An 18,122-nucleotide genomic window follows, 5' to 3' on the forward strand; every position below is an offset into this window, starting at 1 on the left:
AGTTTAAAGAGGAAGTTTGTTAAAATAAATGTTCATGAATTTACACTTACCTAGGATGTTGTGGGTTGACAGTAGTAGCTTGGCAGACTAGTGCAAAACAGCATTGGCATCAATTGTGGCTCACATCAGAAACAATGTTAATACACCTTACAGATACCTCAGTTGTCCAACTTCTATTGTAACCACATCACTCCCTGCGAACATACACTGTGATATAAGGAATTATTTCTCATGGTTGCTGAAATATAAACTTTCAGACGGCTTTAATAAGTTCTCCACAAAGCTGGGAGACATCCTATTTGCATCATTCAAAAAACTAAAATGTTCTTAAAACAATGTAGTGTAGAAGCGTAAGTAAAACGTAAAAGTAAAGATGTATGTTCAATGGATATCTATCTGTGCCCCTGTGAAAGCTGTCACTATTGATCACAGTTGACAGCATTAAAGCATAGTCGAGTAGAAATACATAAAACATACACTCTGATATTGTTTCATAGATTCTAAAGTACATAAAGTAATAATTTCCTTTTCATTTTGTGTTATGAAAAACCCAAATAAAGAGAATGAACAGGGATTAATAAAATAATCACTTAAATAAATTCCTTTAATCTTTATGCGCAACTTAATATTTTGAATACTCAGTTAAGTTGTCCCCTCTGTTCATGGTAGTGTCCAAATAAATAACTTAATTCAAGACATATCTACATGAAGAGAAGAACCAAAACCATGAGTACTACTTTTAATTTGTGACTTTGTTTTAATAGCAGATGTACTATATTGTTACCTTTTTGTGTTTTGAAGTTGTTGTATGTGTTTATAAATGTATTTCTATAGTTATATTTCTTGTTTTCTTTTTCAAGACATACACAACACATGTAAACACAGAAAAGGAAAAGGACATGACCAGAAGGAGTATATAAAAACAGAAATACAAGGAGACAAATACAGCAGTTAAGCAAACAAACAATACATACAAACATACATCATACATACATACGTGGATAGATAAAGCTAATCAATGAAGCATCATTAACTGGAATATAATAATTGTAGTAGTAATTGCAGTAGTAATAACAACAGTAATAATTTGGACAATAATATTTTTAAAAAGCCGAATGAATTAACCCCATTTCACTTTCCATTGAGTCTTTCATCATTTCAATCAAAAGGAAAATAATCAATTCCAGTTCATTCTTGTCTCTACTACACCAATCACTCCTCTATTGCGTGCCTAGATATACATTTCAAAAGTGTCTTTATCAGAGTCTGGTGGGGTTAGCATCGTTGGACTGTGGAGCTTTTTGAGAGGATTTGAGAGTGCTTTGAAGCAGAGAGTGCAGGCTAAAAGCAGTGGCTGTGGGGGGAAAGGTCGGGCAACGAAACAATCCATAAAACCATCGGTCTATACAATGTCATTTCCAGGTAATGCTTTCTCTTTCCGTGTCCAGTTCATCTTCATTCCCTCTTTGTTGGGTTACATCCATGTCCATCAAAGTCATTGGTGTTTCCTCTCCCTTGTTATCAACCATGTCCCCAGATCGTAGTTATAAACAGGTCTCCACGTTGTGCAATGGGCTGGTGGGGCGGCAGAGAGAAGCAGCTGGTAGTCTTGCATCTTTTGGGGTCAGATGATCTCCATTCTCAGCAGTGGCGTTGTTGTTGCAGTTGAGTGTAACGGGGAGGCTCTGCTGGCGGTAGGGGGCGGGACGGGAGGCGGAGCGGTGGCGAGAGGGTGGCTGAGGGGGCTTGGCAAGGGGAGGAGCTTGACGAAGAGCCAGGCGAACGTTGTTGCAGTCTGAGCGCTCTGATTCTTCGGTTTCAATGTCTGTCTCGTCAATCAAGGGGATGTTGTGGACCGAGTCATTGATGAGAAATTCCGGGTGTGCCATGAAGTCGTGGATGGAGTTCTTGGATTCCGGCTTCTCAATGCCATCATAAAGTGGACTACGGAATGCTTTCACCACTTGGATCTATGTTGAGTTTGGTATAATAATGGTCATACAAGGGGGAAAATGCGGAACGGAAAAGGGAATAGATGGGACAAACAAGTGGAGAGAGATTTAGCATTTAAAAAGCGTCACAGTGGTAGATTTATCTGACTAAACTTACCTGAAAAAGTTGCTATGAAAAGATACAACTTTTGATTCTTCTGAAAATTCCACTTAATGTTAGCTAAATTCTTAGTCAAAAGTTTTATTGTTGTAGGTTTGCCTGGGTATGGGCAGGCGTGCTTCTTTCTGTCCATTGAGGTAATTCCTAGATATTATTTTTGTCCATTTAGGGCAGGGTTTCCCAAACTAGCCCCCCCCCCCCCCCCCCCCCCCTCCCCCTCCAGGACCGAGTTTGGAAAACCCTGATTTAGGGGACCCCTTTTGTTCAGGAGCATGCCCAGATGCAACATTTCTGTATAGTCTCTTTAAAGGCAATCAATTACCTATGAATTGAAATGCCTCACTGACCGGATTAAGCCTACTGTACTTGTACAATATGTACATGTCCGTTTGGGAATACTCTATAACTTTAAAGCAATTTAGGGGAAGTAAAACAAATAAAAAGGTAACTTAAATAATGAAAAATCAAAGTTGCTGTTGTCAGTTCAATATAAGACATTTTAAATGTATCAAATACTCATTGATGGATGTACAACATTGTCTGACACACACACACGCACACTCACACGCGCACACACATATATAGAAACCTTTTTGTACAGAGCTATAAAACGTACATACAAGACAGGTGAAACAACTAGAACACAGAGCATGGGATTGAGACCAGTTTGCAAACCAAACAACAACTGACATGCTGACAGGCTGATCATGTGAGAGCCTCATTTACTGCCATGCTGTAAAAAAAAACACATTCAATGTGGTCGTGCATGAGATTGTCTTGATGCAGAAGAAAATGCTTATGGGCGCAGTTGGATGAGCTACTGTATCTATTGACTGTTGCAATGTCCAATGAGCCATAATGCTACCTGCTACCAGTAAAGCAAAGGGTAAATCATCCACAATACAGACCAGCCACAGTAATAACAGTGTATGTGAAGTAATCAGTTCAACTTTTTAAAATAATTATTGTAAGTGAATTGTATCTTTCTATTGAATATCTTGAACATGTACTTTGTAAGTTGTTTTGGGTATATCTCAAGTCGGGTGTTTTAGATTTAAGGACATTAATACAGTCAACCAGATCAGTACAAACATGTCAATATAGTAGACAATGGTTGTATTTCATAAGGCACAATAGTCACCACACTGGAATTGCAAGTGTTGTACAACAAATCATTACCTCCAATGTCAGAACAAATGTATCAAAACTTTTTCTCATAGTCACATAATAAGCATGTGAAACATGTATGATATACCACCAGTTTTTCTGTGTCCAGCCACAACTTACACTCTTAGAAAACAATGTGCTATCTAGAACCTAAAAGGGTTCTTTGGCTGTCCTCATAGGAGAACCCTTTGAATAACCCAGTTTGGTTCCAGGTAGAACCCTTATAGTTCCAAGTAGAACCCTTTCCACGGAGGGCTCTACAAGGAACCCAAAAGAGTTTGACCTGGAACCAAAAAGGGTGATACCTAGAACCAAAAAGGGTTCTCCTATGGGGACAGCCAAAGAACTCTTTTTGAACCCTTGTTTCTAAGAGTGTACCCCTGTCCCTGTACAAAAATAATAACAAATGATGGGTTATTCATCCACTCAAAGTCAGGACCCATTCACACAGAACTCAACATAGGTCTTAAAGGCATTATGGTGAAGTTGACTTTAATATTGTTAATGAGGAAAACATAAATAAGGTGTTCCTGCAATTACTATGACTGGTCCTAAATTGTAAAGAGATGTGCATATTGTGAAGTATAATCAAATCATAATAATACATTCATTCCCACGGAGAATTTGATGTAAAGCAAATAAGTATGTGAACTATTACGTTGCGATGGACACTTCGGGGTGAATCTTAACTTGGTACACTACATGACCAACAGTATGTGGACACCTGCTCGTCGAACATCTCATTCCAAAATCATGGCCATTAATATGGAGTTGGCGCCCCTTTGCTACTATAACAGCCTCCACTCTTCTGGGAAAGCTTTCCATTAGATGTTGGAACATTGCTGCGGTGACTTGCTTCCATTCAGCCACAAGAGCATCAGTGAGGTCGGGCACTGATGTTGGGCGATTAAGTCTGGCTCGCAGTTCAATTCATCCCAAAGGTGTTCGATGGGGTTGAGGTTAGGGCTCTGTGCAGGCCAGTCAAGTTCTTCCACACCAATCTCAACAAACTATTTCTGTATTGACCTCGCTTTGGGCACGTGGGCATTGTCATGCTGAAACAGGAAAGAGCCTTCCCCAAACTGTTGCCACAAAGTTGATAGCACAGAGTCACCTAGAATGTCATTGTATCCTGTAGTGTTAAGATTTCCCTTCACTATAACTAAGGGGCCTAGCCTGAACCATGAAAAACAGCCCAGACCATTATTCCTCCTCCACCAAACTTTACAGCTGGTACTATGCATTGGGGCGGGTAGCATTCTCCTGGCATACGCCAAACACAAATTAGTCCATCGGACTGACAGATGGTGAAGCGTGATTCATCACTCCAGAGAACGTGTTTCTAGTGCTTCAGAGTCCAATGGCAGCAAACTTTACACCACTCCAGCCGACGCTTGACATTGCACATGATGATCTTAGGCTTGTGTGCGGCTGCTCGGCCATGGAAACCCATTTTATGAAGCTCCCGATGAACAGTTCTTGTGCTGAAGTTGCTTCCAGAGGCAGTTTGGAACTCAGTACTGAGAATTTCAACCAAGGACAGACAATTTTTATGCGCTACGCGTTTCAGCACTTGGCGGTGACGTTCTGTGAGTTTGCGTGGCCTACCATTTCGCGGCTGAGCCGTTGTTGCTCCTAGACATTTCCACTTCACAATAACAGCACTTACAGTTGACCGGGGCAGCTCCAGCAGGGCATAAATGTGACGAACTGACTTGCTGAAAAGGTGGCATCCTATGACGGTGCTACGTTGAATGTCACTGAGCTCTTCAGTAAGGCCATTCTACTGCCAATGTTTGTCTATGGAGATTGCATGGCTGTGTGCTTGCTGTTATACACCTGTCAGCAACAGGTGTGGCTGAAATAGCTGAATCCACTAATTTGAAGTGGTGTCCACATATTTTTGTATATATAGTGTACATGCAAGTAACTCTTGTTTAAATTATACATTGATTTAAAAAGAGGGATTCGCGCAAAAGTCAGAGTTATGGATGAGCATTAGGAATTCTGTTTGCTCAGTGTACTGTACTTCAGCATGCACAAACAATAAGATTTGTTTGTTTATTCCCCCAGCAAGCATAGCCATAAAAAAAAAACATTTCTTCAGCAAGCACATCCAAAAAGACCAACTTTTGTAGCAAGCACAACCAAAAAAGACCCATTCTACCTCTGAAAATGACCACAAAGATCTTGGACAAGAAGCGACATGACCCAATAACCATGTTGTGATGAGGGAGTGAGGCAACACAGAGACAAGGTTAAGGTTGACTTGTGCTAATTCTTTTTCTCTCCTAATAGCTGTTTGTTTCCATTAAGTAAATTATTTAGAAAAACAGATCATTCTTAGGTACCCTCTGAATGAATGTCCCCTTGCGGAAGTTGTAAACTTTCGAGTATAGGTCCCACAATGGTCAATACCAAACAGCTGTTGAAAATGAAATATTATTCAAGTCAATGTATTCACTTGGTTTCTTTTAAATGGGCCACCTAACTTTGAGAAAAAAATGAGAATGCCTGTTTTTTTGCGGTGGAGGTTGAATCCCATGGACGCTCCAGACGTATTGAATGACACTAGACAAAGGAAGAGAGGATGCTGGAGGGGAGGACAGACAGACAGGTATTAATGCTAGTCAAGGTTGGGCTCAATTAATTTCCACTCGGTCAATTCAGGGAACAAAGAGGAAATTAAATTCATGAATTGATAAAACAATTCTCAGTGAAGATAATGGACCATCCATCAATGTACATCAATGTACATTCCATTCCTGAATTGAATTCAGTTGAAATGATCCCAACCCTGACACAACATTTAGGATTTTCTTCATGAGTCCTTTTTCTAAACCAAGACATTCAGCTAGTGATCAGATTAATTTGAGTGTGATTCTTCATAAAGCCATGAGAAACATAGGACAGGAGTAAAAACATAGAAACAGAAACATAGGACAAGGAAAACAGATATTGTGGTAATAAACATATAGGTCAGACTCCTAATTTGGGAAGTGTGTTTGGAGTGTTGTACACGTATGGATCTCAAGTTAGGATTCAGCCCATAGAGAGCTACCTATGATCACTGAACTGACAACCACAGCGTCCGGAAAGTAAAGAACATTAAGGGGAAATGATAAGTACCTATAAAGCTGAAGAGCAAAATAATAAGTAAATGACATTGCTTGGATCAACGCAAATTCCTTCTATAGTTAGAGTTAGAAGTTAGAGTTCCTACATTCAGATGTCTACTAATCTTCCTTATAGACAAAGAAATCTGAAGCTGTTTATAAATGAGAAACATAAATAAAGAAGTCCTCAATAGAAATGATGACGCAAAATGCACAACACTTGAGGGACTGTTTTTTTTATGTGGGTTGGTTGGCTGAATGCATGGATATTGCATTATACCAATTACACCACATACATCCAAATTAACCTCCTTCAAAGTTGGCAGATCAAAGGAAAGAAAAACAGCCAGATCACACCTTTTACACATCGAAATACAATCTAGTCTGATGTGTAATCCTGTCTCTTGCATGGTTTACACCTTGCGCTAACATGTGGGTTTTGTGATCTGATCAATAGGATCACTATCTGATCAATGTTTGTCGTGTCTATACATGGTGTAAAAATGTGTCTCTTATCCGTCAACTGTGTCGACAATTTGACCAGATTTCCTGGTGCCTTCCTGTATGCTAATTATTTGACAGACATTCTTTCACAATAATATGAATTAATTTATTTTTTAAGATGATTACTGATGCTATAAGTCAATGGTGCTAGCGGTCAATGATTTTAGTGGCCGATATAATGATGATTTAAATGATTTGACCATCCAGATCTGTTTACACTTGATTGATATCCAGATACAATGGGTCCTTGACTACCACCGGAGGTGCTCAGGAAGATCTAATCACAATCAAATCACAATTAGTCTTTTAATCATCTACACCTGACAAAAAAACACACAAAAAAGTAGGCCTATGTTAGGAAATAGAAAGGAAATAAAAATGTCTTCCTTCATGAGATGCAGAACCTACAACGAGAGAGAACGAAAGAAACCAAGTAAAATGAGGGTAGTTATTTGTACAAAGCAACACTGCAGATACTTATTTGGCAGTCTGATCGAACCTAGGGACAGAGAAATTGTTTTATTGGTAAGGTGACCAAAAACGGATATCTTAGAAATGTCACTGTTGCAGGTTATACTCGAAGGATTACAACTTTCCAGAAGCGCACACACTGGAAAATACATGTAACTATTTTTCTTTTGTGTGTCCCTTTTTACCTTGGTTTGTCATCTCAGAAATTGGCATGGCTGCGTCACTGTAATGCTCTGAATAAAATGTCGATCTCATTGAAAATAAGGAGCATACAGACAGTCTTCTCTGGGCAGTTTGAAACACAATTGACCACAGACTGTGTCAAGCCAAACAAAGCAGCAAGATAAAGAAATAGATTACGGCCAGGATTAAATCAGATTAAGGGTAACCCGTGTTAGCCGACAAACGCATGGCTCTTGTTCAGGCGGTGTTGGAGGTATGACTGGGGTATGAGCTGTTCAGGCGGTGTTGGAGGTATGACTGGGGTATGAGCTGTTCAGGCGGTGTTAGAGGTATGACTGGGGTATGAGCTGTTCAGGCGGTGTTGGAGGTATGACTGGGGTATGAGCTGTTCAGGCGGTGTTGGAGGTATGACTGGGGTATGAGCTGTTCAGGCGGTGTTGGAGGTATGACTGGGGTATGAGCTGTTCAGGCGGTGTTGGAGGTATGACTGGGGTATGAGCTGTTCAGGCGGTGTTGGAGGTATGACTGGGGTATGAGCTGTTCAGGCGGTGTTGGAGGTATGACTGGGTATGAGCTGTTCAGGCGGTGTTGGAGGTATGACTGGGGTATGAGCTGTTCAGGCGGTGTTGGAGGTATGACTGGGGTATGAGCTGTTCAGGCGGTGTTGGAGGTATGACTGGGGTATGAGCTGTTCAGGCGGTGTTGGAGGTATGACTGGGGTATGAGCTGTCAAATTAGTGAGCTGCTGCTCTTGTGGTCATTGTCACAAACCACCCCTTCTTTCCCTACCGCATTAGTAGTTCAAAACGGTGATTTAATGTGTAGACTATATCAATGATAAAAAGAATGACACTCAAATGTAAAATCATTCAACGAAATTCATAGCCTACGTTCTCCTTATTTGTGCATTAGAAAAGCAGAAATTAGAAAACATTCAGGACTATAAAATGTTCACACATAAAAAAAATATATAACAAAAAACAAGCATATTCTTTATGTGTTCATTAAACACTGCTGGCCAGCTAATGATCATGTTTGAAGAAGTGAAGTAGTCTATACTGAATTATGAAGACAAACGAGTATGCAGCCTGACTCTCGAACAAGAGTCATGCGGTTGTCGGCTAGCATGGTTCTGATTGAATCCTGGACTAAGATCATGAGGTAGTAGTGAAAAGGATGTAAAGAAATATTAAATTAACAACTGATACAACAACAAAAAGTCAAATGAAAAGGTCAGTGGGTCAGGCGCCTCAGTTTTGGCTCCCCCACTCCCCAACACACAAACACGCACATAGACAAACACACGTATCTTTGATGCTTAATTGCATTTCTGGGCAGGCAAAGGTGCATTTCAACATGCTCATTTTGATGATGGTGAGTGGACTGTTTTTTGTTGTGTGCCGTTAATGGATGGCAGAAACTCACTCCCAGGCGCACCAGTTGCATTGGCAGTGGAGAGAACTACGTGAGTGGGAGTAGAAATATTGGTTACGTCATGGAGTTGGCTGAGAACTGAGGAGCGACGTCGCGCAGCACCCTGAAAGGAACCACTTCTCTTGAAGGTACTCACTACCTCCATCTGTTGGAGAAGAGAGAGAGGATATTAAAGAGAGGACATGACAGTCGTGCAGTAACTCATGTCAGTTGGTAGGGGGCCCTGTGATGCATATTGGAGGGAACCAGCACGCAGAATGAATCACGTTTAAAGGGATGGTATAGTAGAACTTGTAGTTTTGTGGAGGTCAAGTTCCACTATGGAGGCATCAAAGCATGTATTAGATACAAAAAGGCATTTTAATAGACAATCGTAATCCAATTTTGACCTCTGTTTTTAATCAATGATGTTGCCCTCAAAATATGGACTGGTAATTGTTTTCTGTCTCATCTAGATGTTGGTGTGTGCTTCTTTCACATGCATTGCTTGCTGTTTGGGGTTTTAGGCTGGGTTTCTGTACAGCACTTTGAGATATCAGCTGATGTACGAAGGGCTATATAAATACATTTGATTTGATTTGATTTGTACAAGAAAGACAACAATTACAACTGTTATGAAATATTTTACATACTTGTTTTTAGGATTGATTAACAATGAACAAAGGATACATCAAAAAATAATGACAGAATCTGTAATAATAGCAATGACATGAGGAAGAAGGAGAAAAAGTATTATAGTGAGAAATCTGAACATGCAATGGAATCAAAATTACTCTTATAGGTTACAACAATATAAATAATGATGTTTGTCCTATCGATAAATACAGTGCCTTCAGTAAGTATTCACACCCCTTGAAACTTTGTAACACAACACATTTTGTTGTGTTACAAAGTGGGATTAAAATAGATTTAATTGTAATGCTTTGTCATCAATCTACACAAAATACTCTGTAATGTTAAAAGTGGAAGAAAAATGTGAACATTTATACAAAATAAAACATTGAGTCAATACATGTTAGAAACAACTTTGGCAGCGATTGCAGCTGTGAGTCTTTTTGGGTAAGTCTTCAAGAGCATTGCACACCGGGATTGAACAATATTTGCCCGTTATTCTTTTCCAAATTCTTCAAGCTGTCTTAAGTTGGCTGTTGATAATTGCTAGACAAACATTTTCAAGTCTTGCCATAGATTTTCAAGCCGATTTAAGTCAAAACTGTAACTTGGCCACTCAGGAACATTCAATGCCGTCTTGGTTAGCAAGTCTCTTGGTTAGATTTGGCCTTGTGATTTAGGTTATTGTCCTGCTGAAAGGTGAATTTGTCTCCCAGTGTCCATTGGAAAGCAGACTGAACCAGGTTTTCCTATAGGATTTTGCCTGTGCTTAGGTGTATTCTATTTTTGTTTTCAGGACAACAAGTTTATTTCTTGGCCACATTTACTTAAGTGTCTTGTTGCAAACAGGATGCATGTTTTGTAATATTTTTGATTCTGTACAGGCTTCCTTCTTTTCCCTCTGTCAATTAGGTTAGTATTGTGGCGTAACTACAATGTTGTTGATCCATCCTCAGTTCTCATATCACAACCATTAAACTCTGTAACCGTTTTTAAATCACCACTGGCCTTATGGTGAAATTCCTGAGCGGTTTCCTTCCTCTCCGGCAACTGGAAAGAAGGTTAGGAAGGATGCCTGTATCTTTGTAGTGACTGGGTGCCCTTCTTTGCAAGGCATTGGAAACCTCCCTAGTCTTTGTGGTTGAATCTGTGTTTTAAAAATCATTACTTGATTGAGGGACCTTACAGATAATTGTACAGTATGTGTGGATTACAGAGCTGGGGGTAGTCATAAAAAAGGATGTTAACCACTATTATTGAACATAATAATATTGAACAGTCCATGCAACTTATGTGATTTGTTAAGCACAATTTTACTGTTGAATTTATTTAGGCTTCCATAACAAAGGGGTTGAATACTTATTGACTCAAAATATTTCAGCTTTTCATTTTTTATTAATACAAAAAAATATATAAAACCAAAATTCCACTTTGACATTATGGGGTATTGTGTGTAGGGAAGACACACAAAATTCAAGCTGTAACACAAAAATAATGTGGAAAAAGTAAAGGGGTGTGAATATTTTCTGAAGGTACTGTATAGGAAAACGTCTTTGGTATCTGACAGAATGATCCAAACCCATTGTATTTTAAATAAGATTGCATAAAATATAACTTTTTTGAATGAGAATATTATGTGCATGTTTTACGCTGTTCATATCACTGTGTTCATATCATATAAAAAAACAAGGAATTAATTGTGGTGAAATGAATTAAGGCATCAAAAGGTGAATAAAGAGAGACACAAATCAACAGAGATGAGTCGAGCAAGCAAACAGGCCTCCTCTTCATAGGACAGTACAGTACATACTACAGCCCTTGTTGGAGAAAGACAAGGGACAGGGAATTGTGGAGCCCAATGCACTGTACCTGAGTTTGAATGCGATTGAGGCCCCTGAACCAGAGGATCTGCCCTCGACGCAGCTCCCTCTCGGCATGGTCAATCTCTTGCTCATCATCTGCCATGTCGTCATCAATCATCTCCTCCTTACCGAGCGCATGACCCGCCTCCTTCAGACAGGGCAGGCGGCTGGTGGGTACCGTGGTGATGAGCTGTTTGGGTCAGGGTCAGTGTTAGTTGACAAGGACAAGAACACAACTTGTAAAACAAAGGGTTTCGGTCTGCTGGGTCTTACATGCTGACCAGACGTCTGCATGCGCCATCGTGCGCATGTTGATTTTGTCCACCAGACACAATCAGGACACGCAGGTTGAAATATCAAAACAAACTCTGAACCAACTATATTAGTTTGGAGACATGTTGAAAAGCATTAAACATTTATGGCAATTTAGCTAGCTAGCTAGCTTGCGTTTGATAGCTAATTTGTCCTGGGATATAAACATTGGGTTGTTATTTTACCTGAAATGCACAAGGTCCTCTACTCCGACAATTAATCTATAGATAAAAGGGTAAACCAAGTTAATTTCTAGGAATCTCTCCTCCTTCAGGCTTCTTCTTCTTCTGCGTCTGGTGTGGGTGGACAAAAACAACTGCAGTCTGGTCAGCATGTTAGGCAGTCCTTCTTGTGTAAAAGCCAACTATGACTAGGTTATGGATATGTGGGTTTGTCTATGTCAAAGACCTTAATTGGTTCTTGACACAAAACCACTTTAGAACCACAGTTTGGGTAACACATTTACACATTAACTCCAGCATAAGTACCTGTCCCCACAGCAGCTCTCCTACTCCCACGAGCAGACACCACAGCCACTGCTCCACATTGAGTGGTGTGCAGCTGAAAGGTTTCCCCCCAAACTGCACAATCACAAACTGTACAGAACAAGACACAGGACGAGAGAGATTTGATCACAAAAAGTGGTTGCCATTGGTTAGCACAACATATCCTGTGAGACAATAATTAAGTAGTATTTTTTTTTTTTTTTGTCATTTTAGCAGACACTCTTATCCAGAGTGACTTACAGTAGTGAATGCATACATTTCATAATTTTTTTTTTTTTTCTGTGCTGGCCCCCCGTGGGAATCAAACCCACAACCCTGGTGTTGCAAACACCATGCTCTACCAACTGAGCTAGTAATGATTATTATGTACAGTGTATGACATGGTTGAATAACATTACTAGTATTGCTATAATGTAAAGCAAGGATGGGCAACTGGCGGCTTGTGGGCCGCATGCTCCCCTTTTGAAAGCCCTCGGAACTCATGCAGGGTCTGAATTTACTGTTGTGAGTTAGAATAGCAGAGGGGTATGGATATGGGTACGTAGACCTGTGAGCAACTACAGCCCCTCATGATGAGTTCAGATTTTTTGTGGCCCTCACCCCCATCAATGTTGCCTATCCCTGAACGTATAAGAAGGAAACGCTTATGGTCCTCTTACCTGCATTAAAAAAGTCCCCAGCACAATACTGCAGAAAATAGGGTTGTGGAATATGCCATCAAAAACGTTCCTTTCACCGTGGATCTTGCGGGCATTGATCTCGTTGAACAGTTGCATGAGCACAAAGGTGTTGAAGATGATCGTGTAGTGCTCGGAGGGGGGAGAGTGCAGAGGGGCGTTGCGTCCACTATCAATATTGAAGATCTTTTCTCCTGAGATGGAGAGGAACACAAAAAAGATAATTAGACAATAGAGTCACATGTAGTTAAAGATATACTTCCTACTTCCAAGCAAAGGTATACTAAATGATCATGTAAAACGCTACGAGCTAAATAGAGCACTACAGTTCCATGACTGCTTTTCCTCAACCTTTTGTCTCTCACAATTGCCTTTACCTACCTCTACCCTCCCTTCCTCATCCCTCACCTCCAGCCTCTGTCCCGCCTCCCATCTACAGTCTCAGTCCCTCCTCCCATCTCCAGCCTCCGTCCCTCCTCCCATCTCCAGTCTCCGTCCCTCCTCCCATCTCCAGTCTCCGTCTCTCCTCCCATCTCCAGCCTCCGTCCCTCCTCCCATCTCCAGCCTCTGTCCCTCCTCCCATCTCCAGTCTCCGTCCCTCCTCCCATCTCCAGTCTCCGTCCCTCCTCCCATCTCCAGTCTCTGTCCCTGCTCCCATCTCCAGTCTCCGTCCCCCACCCCCACCTGCAGGCCCCTACCCTCCCCCCTAGTCTCCAGCCTCCCACCTCCTCCTCCCTTGTGCATACCTGCGAACAGCAGGGTGAAGATGATGGTGAGCTGGTAGATGGCATGACCCAGGATGTTCTTCATCATGGTCCTGGAGATGAGGGGGTTGTTGCGGCCGTAAGGCTTCCTCAGGAGCAGGGACTCAGTGGGCGGCTCGGTGGCTAGGGCCAGGGAGGCAAAGGTGTCCATGATCAGGTTCACCCATAACATCTGGACAGCCTTCAGGGGAGAGTCCTGGAGGGGGGAGAGAGAGGGAGGGGATATGGAGAAGGAGAGGTAAGGAGAGAGGGAGGAAGAGGGAGAGAACGAGGCAGAGAGAGGGAGATAACAAGGAGAGAGGCAGAGAGGCAAAGAGAGAGAAAGAGAGGTAGGGAGAGATCATTTTGCTTTAAAGCTTGTTTGGAATGTCCGTAGACCGTTACCTACACTACCGTTCAAAAGTTTGTGGTCACCCCAAAACACCAGTCTCAACGTCAACAGTGAAGAGGATGCTGGCCTTCTAGGCAGAGTTCCTCTGTCCAGGTAAAGAGAGACAAAGAGAGGTAGGGAGAGATCATTTTGCTTTAAAGCATGTTTGGAATGTCCGTCTGTGTTCTTTTGCCCATCTTAATCTTTTATTTTTATTTATTTATGAGATATGTCTTTTTCTTTGCAACTCTGCCTAGAAGGCCAGGATCCTGGAGTCGCCTCTTCACTGTTGACGTTGAGCCTGGTGTTTTGCGGGTGCTATTTATTGAAGCTGCCAGTTGAGGACTTGTGAGGCATCTGTTTCTCAAATTAGACACTCTAATGTCCTTGTCCTCTTGCTCAGTTGTGCACCGGGGCCTCCCACTCCTCTTTCTATTCTAGTTAGAGCCAGTTTGCGCTGTTCTTTGAAAGAAGTAGTACACAGCGTTGTATTTCTCGCATGGAATAGCCTTCATTTCTCAGAACAAGAATAGACTGACGAGTTTCAGAAGAAAGGTCTTTGTTTCTGTCCATTTTGAGCCTGTAATCAAACCCACAAATGCTGATGCTCCCAGATACTCAACTAGTCTAAAGAAGGCCAGTTGTATTGCTTATTTAATCAGAACAACAGTTTTCAGCTGTGCTAACATAATTGCAAAACGGTTTTCTAATGATCAATTAGCCTTTTAAAATGATAAACTTGGATTAGCTAACACAACGTGCCATTGGAACACAGGAGTGATGGTTGCTGATAATGGGCCTCTGTACGCCTATGTAGATATTCCATAAAAGATCAGCCGTTTCCAGCTACAATAGTCATTTACAACATTAACAATGTCAACACTGTATTTCTGATCAATTTGATGTTATTTTAAGGGACAAAAAATTTGCTTTTCTTTCAAAAACAAGGAAATGTATAAGTGACCCCAAACTTTTGAACAGTAGTGTACATCTTTGACCATTTCCTACTGAGTTACTTACAGTAAGTGGTCCATTTGGAATTTACACAACAGTGAAGTGTAGTGTGGTGTGGAGTGCGAGAGTGGGAGATGGAGTGAGTACCTGTGTGATACAGGCGCCGGTGAAGGCCACAATGACAGCCACCACGTTGACAGTGAGCTGGAACTGGAGGAACTTGGAGATGCTGTCATAGACGTTGCGGCCCCACATGACCGCCTTCACAATGCTAGAGAAGTTGTCATCAGTCAGGATGATGTCAGAGGCTTCCTTGGCTACGTCAGTACCAGCGATGCCCTACACAGAGCCACAAAAAAGAGCCACTTTAAATGTACACTGCTTTGAAAAGTATCCACAGGTCTCACATTAAAAAAACAATACATGTCAGTAATTCCTATTTATGTGCATGATAGTTACATAGTAGTAATGTACTGTAAGTACTAATGTAACAATACTAAAGTACATACCATGCCTATGTAACTATAATTTGTGATATGTAGCGTTAAGTATGGGATTTAATATCTCCCCAAATGTACTAAAATTACTAAAGATGTGTGTCATCATCATCATCATCATCATCATCATAATCATCATTTAGATGACTCACCATGGCAAAGCCAACATCGGCCTTCTTTAGGGCAGGTCCGTCGTTTGTTCCGTCCCCTGTCACTGCCACTACCTGCCGCTGCTCCAGTACGGTGCTGTCTATGATGCCTGCAGGAAGAGAAAGTTATCATTGGAAATTATACAGCTGCATGGTTTACCATCTGTTTACAAAAATAGTACTGTAGCTTTGAGTGGAGTATCTCTGACCCACCTTTGACCAGTGTATGTTTGTCTGTAGGTGAGGACCTAGCCAGAACTCTTAGTTTGGGCCAAACCTTGTCAATGCGCTCCTGCTCAACCTGTAAGAAATAAAGCCTGTATTATAGGGGTATCCACAGAAACTGTTGAGTCTTGTAACACTGAGTTAATGAAGCTAATGAATTGAGTCAGGGCACTTGCATTTTTTGTCAGTAAAAGAGTATCAAACAATACATGAATGATGAATTCTACCTCTCCTTTCTCATTTCTGATTCGTCGGTTGAATTCCTTCCCGTCTATACACAGGAAGTCATCCCCAGGCTGGATGATGCCACACTTGGCAGCGATGGCTCGCGCTGTGTTGATGTTGTCACCTGTCACCATACGCACGGTGATACCGGCCCGCTGGCATTTCTTGATAGCATCTGGGACCTGGTTAAAAAAGACACCAGAGTTTTGCTAAAGCCTTGGCACACCCTCTTACTAGCTGATGTACATTACATTTACATTTAAGTCATTTAGCAGACGCTCTTATCCAGAGCGACTTACAAATTGAGCGACTTACAAACATGATACTACAGAGCAATTATTGAATATTTACTAAACCTACAACTATAACAAAACCTATCATTTGGAAACCCAGAATTAAAATCTTGCAACATTGTGATTTGTCAAAATGATCAGTGACAAAAAATCAAGGCACTGGAACAAAGTTCCTTGTTAGTTGTCACATCCCACAGTCTGTTGACAGACGCTACGGTGCCATTTATGTTATGTGCGTCTGTCCATGAGAGATTAGAATACCTATAACTATATACCTACAGTATAACAAAACCTGTTGTGTCATCCTACTGTGCCTGCCCTTCCATAAGGGCCTGCTTCTCCCCACTCTAATCCTAGGTTTTTACAAGTTCTTATTTACACATTTTTCAACAATTATCCACTTGAAATGAAGAGCAAGAAACAGGCAATTGTCATCCCTGTGGAAAAACTCCACTCCAAATCTACCTACATCTGTGAAAACAAATGCACTCCAATAGAGAATCCCTCTGCGTATGTTCTTGGTTACCTCTGGGCGGACAGGGTCCTCGATGCCCACCACTGTGATACAGATAAGGTCACTGACGATGCCAGCCTCGTCCTCCCAGTCGGGCTCAGGGCTGGCCGGCAGGTCCTTGTAGGCCACGCAGATGGTGCGCAGGCCGTCGCAGGCCATGGGCTCGATCACCTTCTTCACCATCTCGTCCCTGTCCCGTGGGCGGAAACCCCGTGGGTCGCCACCACCAGCCATGATAGAGGAGCATCTGACAGACAGAGAGTCAGGACACAGATGCTCTGTATGTTAGGGCACAATATTAATGTTTGTCATTTTGTTTTGATCATCAATTCTCAATCAAGGCCCACTTTATCTTGAGGCCCCTACCACCCCTTTCTCTATCAAAGCTGTAGCCTCTATCAAATCCAACTTTGGGCTTTATTCAATCCGTATTGCGGAGGTTCCGCATTAAAGCGTGATTTAACATTTAAAGGCAATGTTCCCGCGTTAGAGGAGACTTCATTCACAGTAAATGCTGCATATGTTGGCTCAATCGGAATTTACCTTTACAATTCTATCAAGCTTCAGCAATACTGATTGAATAGAGCCCTTTATTTGTATGCGTGATTCACAGGGAAACTACTTTTCCTACTTGTCATGAGGTGAATGCACCAATTTGTAAGTCGCTCTGGATAAGAGCGTCTGCTAAATGACTTAAATGTAAATGTAAATGTCATGACAAGGCAGGCCGTCTCCAGCCTGAGAGTCAGACTCACTTCTTGAGCAGGATCTCAGAGGCCCCCTTGCTGTAGAGGCGGAAGGATCCATCAGGCAGCTGCACCACCGTGCTCATGGACTTGCGCACAGAGTTGAAGGTGTAGACCTTGTAGAGCTTCTCCTCAGGGATCTGTTCCCTCACAGGGGCATAGTCCCTTTTCAGGTCCAGGATGAAGCCAAGTAGGGCACACTCTGTCTTGTTGCCCACCTGCTTGGGTAGGCCTCCCTCCTTATCCGGGGGCTAAGGGATAAAAGATGAAGATACCATGTTTCTGCTCAATAGGTGTGAAGGAAAAAGACAGAATAGGAGACTGAGCAAAATGCACATTTGTATGTAAATTTGTATGTAAATTCTGAATTCTATGAATGGTTTATATATATTGTGTTAACATGAACAAAATACATTTCCATCCAAATGG

The 18,122-nt window shown here is 41.6% G+C and overlaps 1 protein-coding gene across 6 annotated transcripts in view; it reads right to left on the reverse strand.

Annotated features, from left to right (window-relative positions):
- Window positions 1-588: 588 nt before the first annotated feature.
- The window catches only part of LOC115168230 (plasma membrane calcium-transporting ATPase 3), a 35,441-nt gene continuing 17,907 nt past the window's right edge, over window positions 589-18,122 (reverse strand). For 2 of the 6 annotated variants that reach the window (XM_029723310.1, XM_029723309.1), the window contains 12 exons: window positions 17,703-17,944; window positions 16,960-17,194; window positions 16,143-16,322; window positions 15,904-15,991; window positions 15,694-15,800; window positions 15,192-15,383; window positions 13,703-13,916; window positions 12,939-13,150; window positions 12,262-12,369; window positions 11,469-11,651; window positions 9,046-9,132; window positions 589-1,970 (listed from right to left, as the gene is read on the reverse strand). In XM_029723310.1, the coding sequence (XP_029579170.1) occupies window positions 1,545-1,970; window positions 9,046-9,132; window positions 11,469-11,651; window positions 12,262-12,369; window positions 12,939-13,150; window positions 13,703-13,916; window positions 15,192-15,383; window positions 15,694-15,800; window positions 15,904-15,991; window positions 16,143-16,322; window positions 16,960-17,194; window positions 17,703-17,944 (2,274 nt within the window). In that variant the 3' untranslated portion in view covers window positions 589-1,544. Of the gene's footprint in view, window positions 1,971-8,978; window positions 9,133-11,468; window positions 11,652-12,261; window positions 12,370-12,938; window positions 13,151-13,702; window positions 13,917-15,191; window positions 15,384-15,693; window positions 15,801-15,903; window positions 15,992-16,142; window positions 16,323-16,959; window positions 17,195-17,702; window positions 17,945-18,122 lie in introns of all 6 variants that reach the window. The other 4 variants (XM_029723314.1, XM_029723313.1, XM_029723312.1 and 1 more) reach the window with 2 other exon arrangements.

This window comes from Salmo trutta, chromosome 30 (assembly GCF_901001165.1).
Source record: "Salmo trutta chromosome 30, fSalTru1.1, whole genome shotgun sequence".
NCBI lineage: Eukaryota > Metazoa > Chordata > Actinopteri > Salmoniformes > Salmonidae > Salmo > Salmo trutta.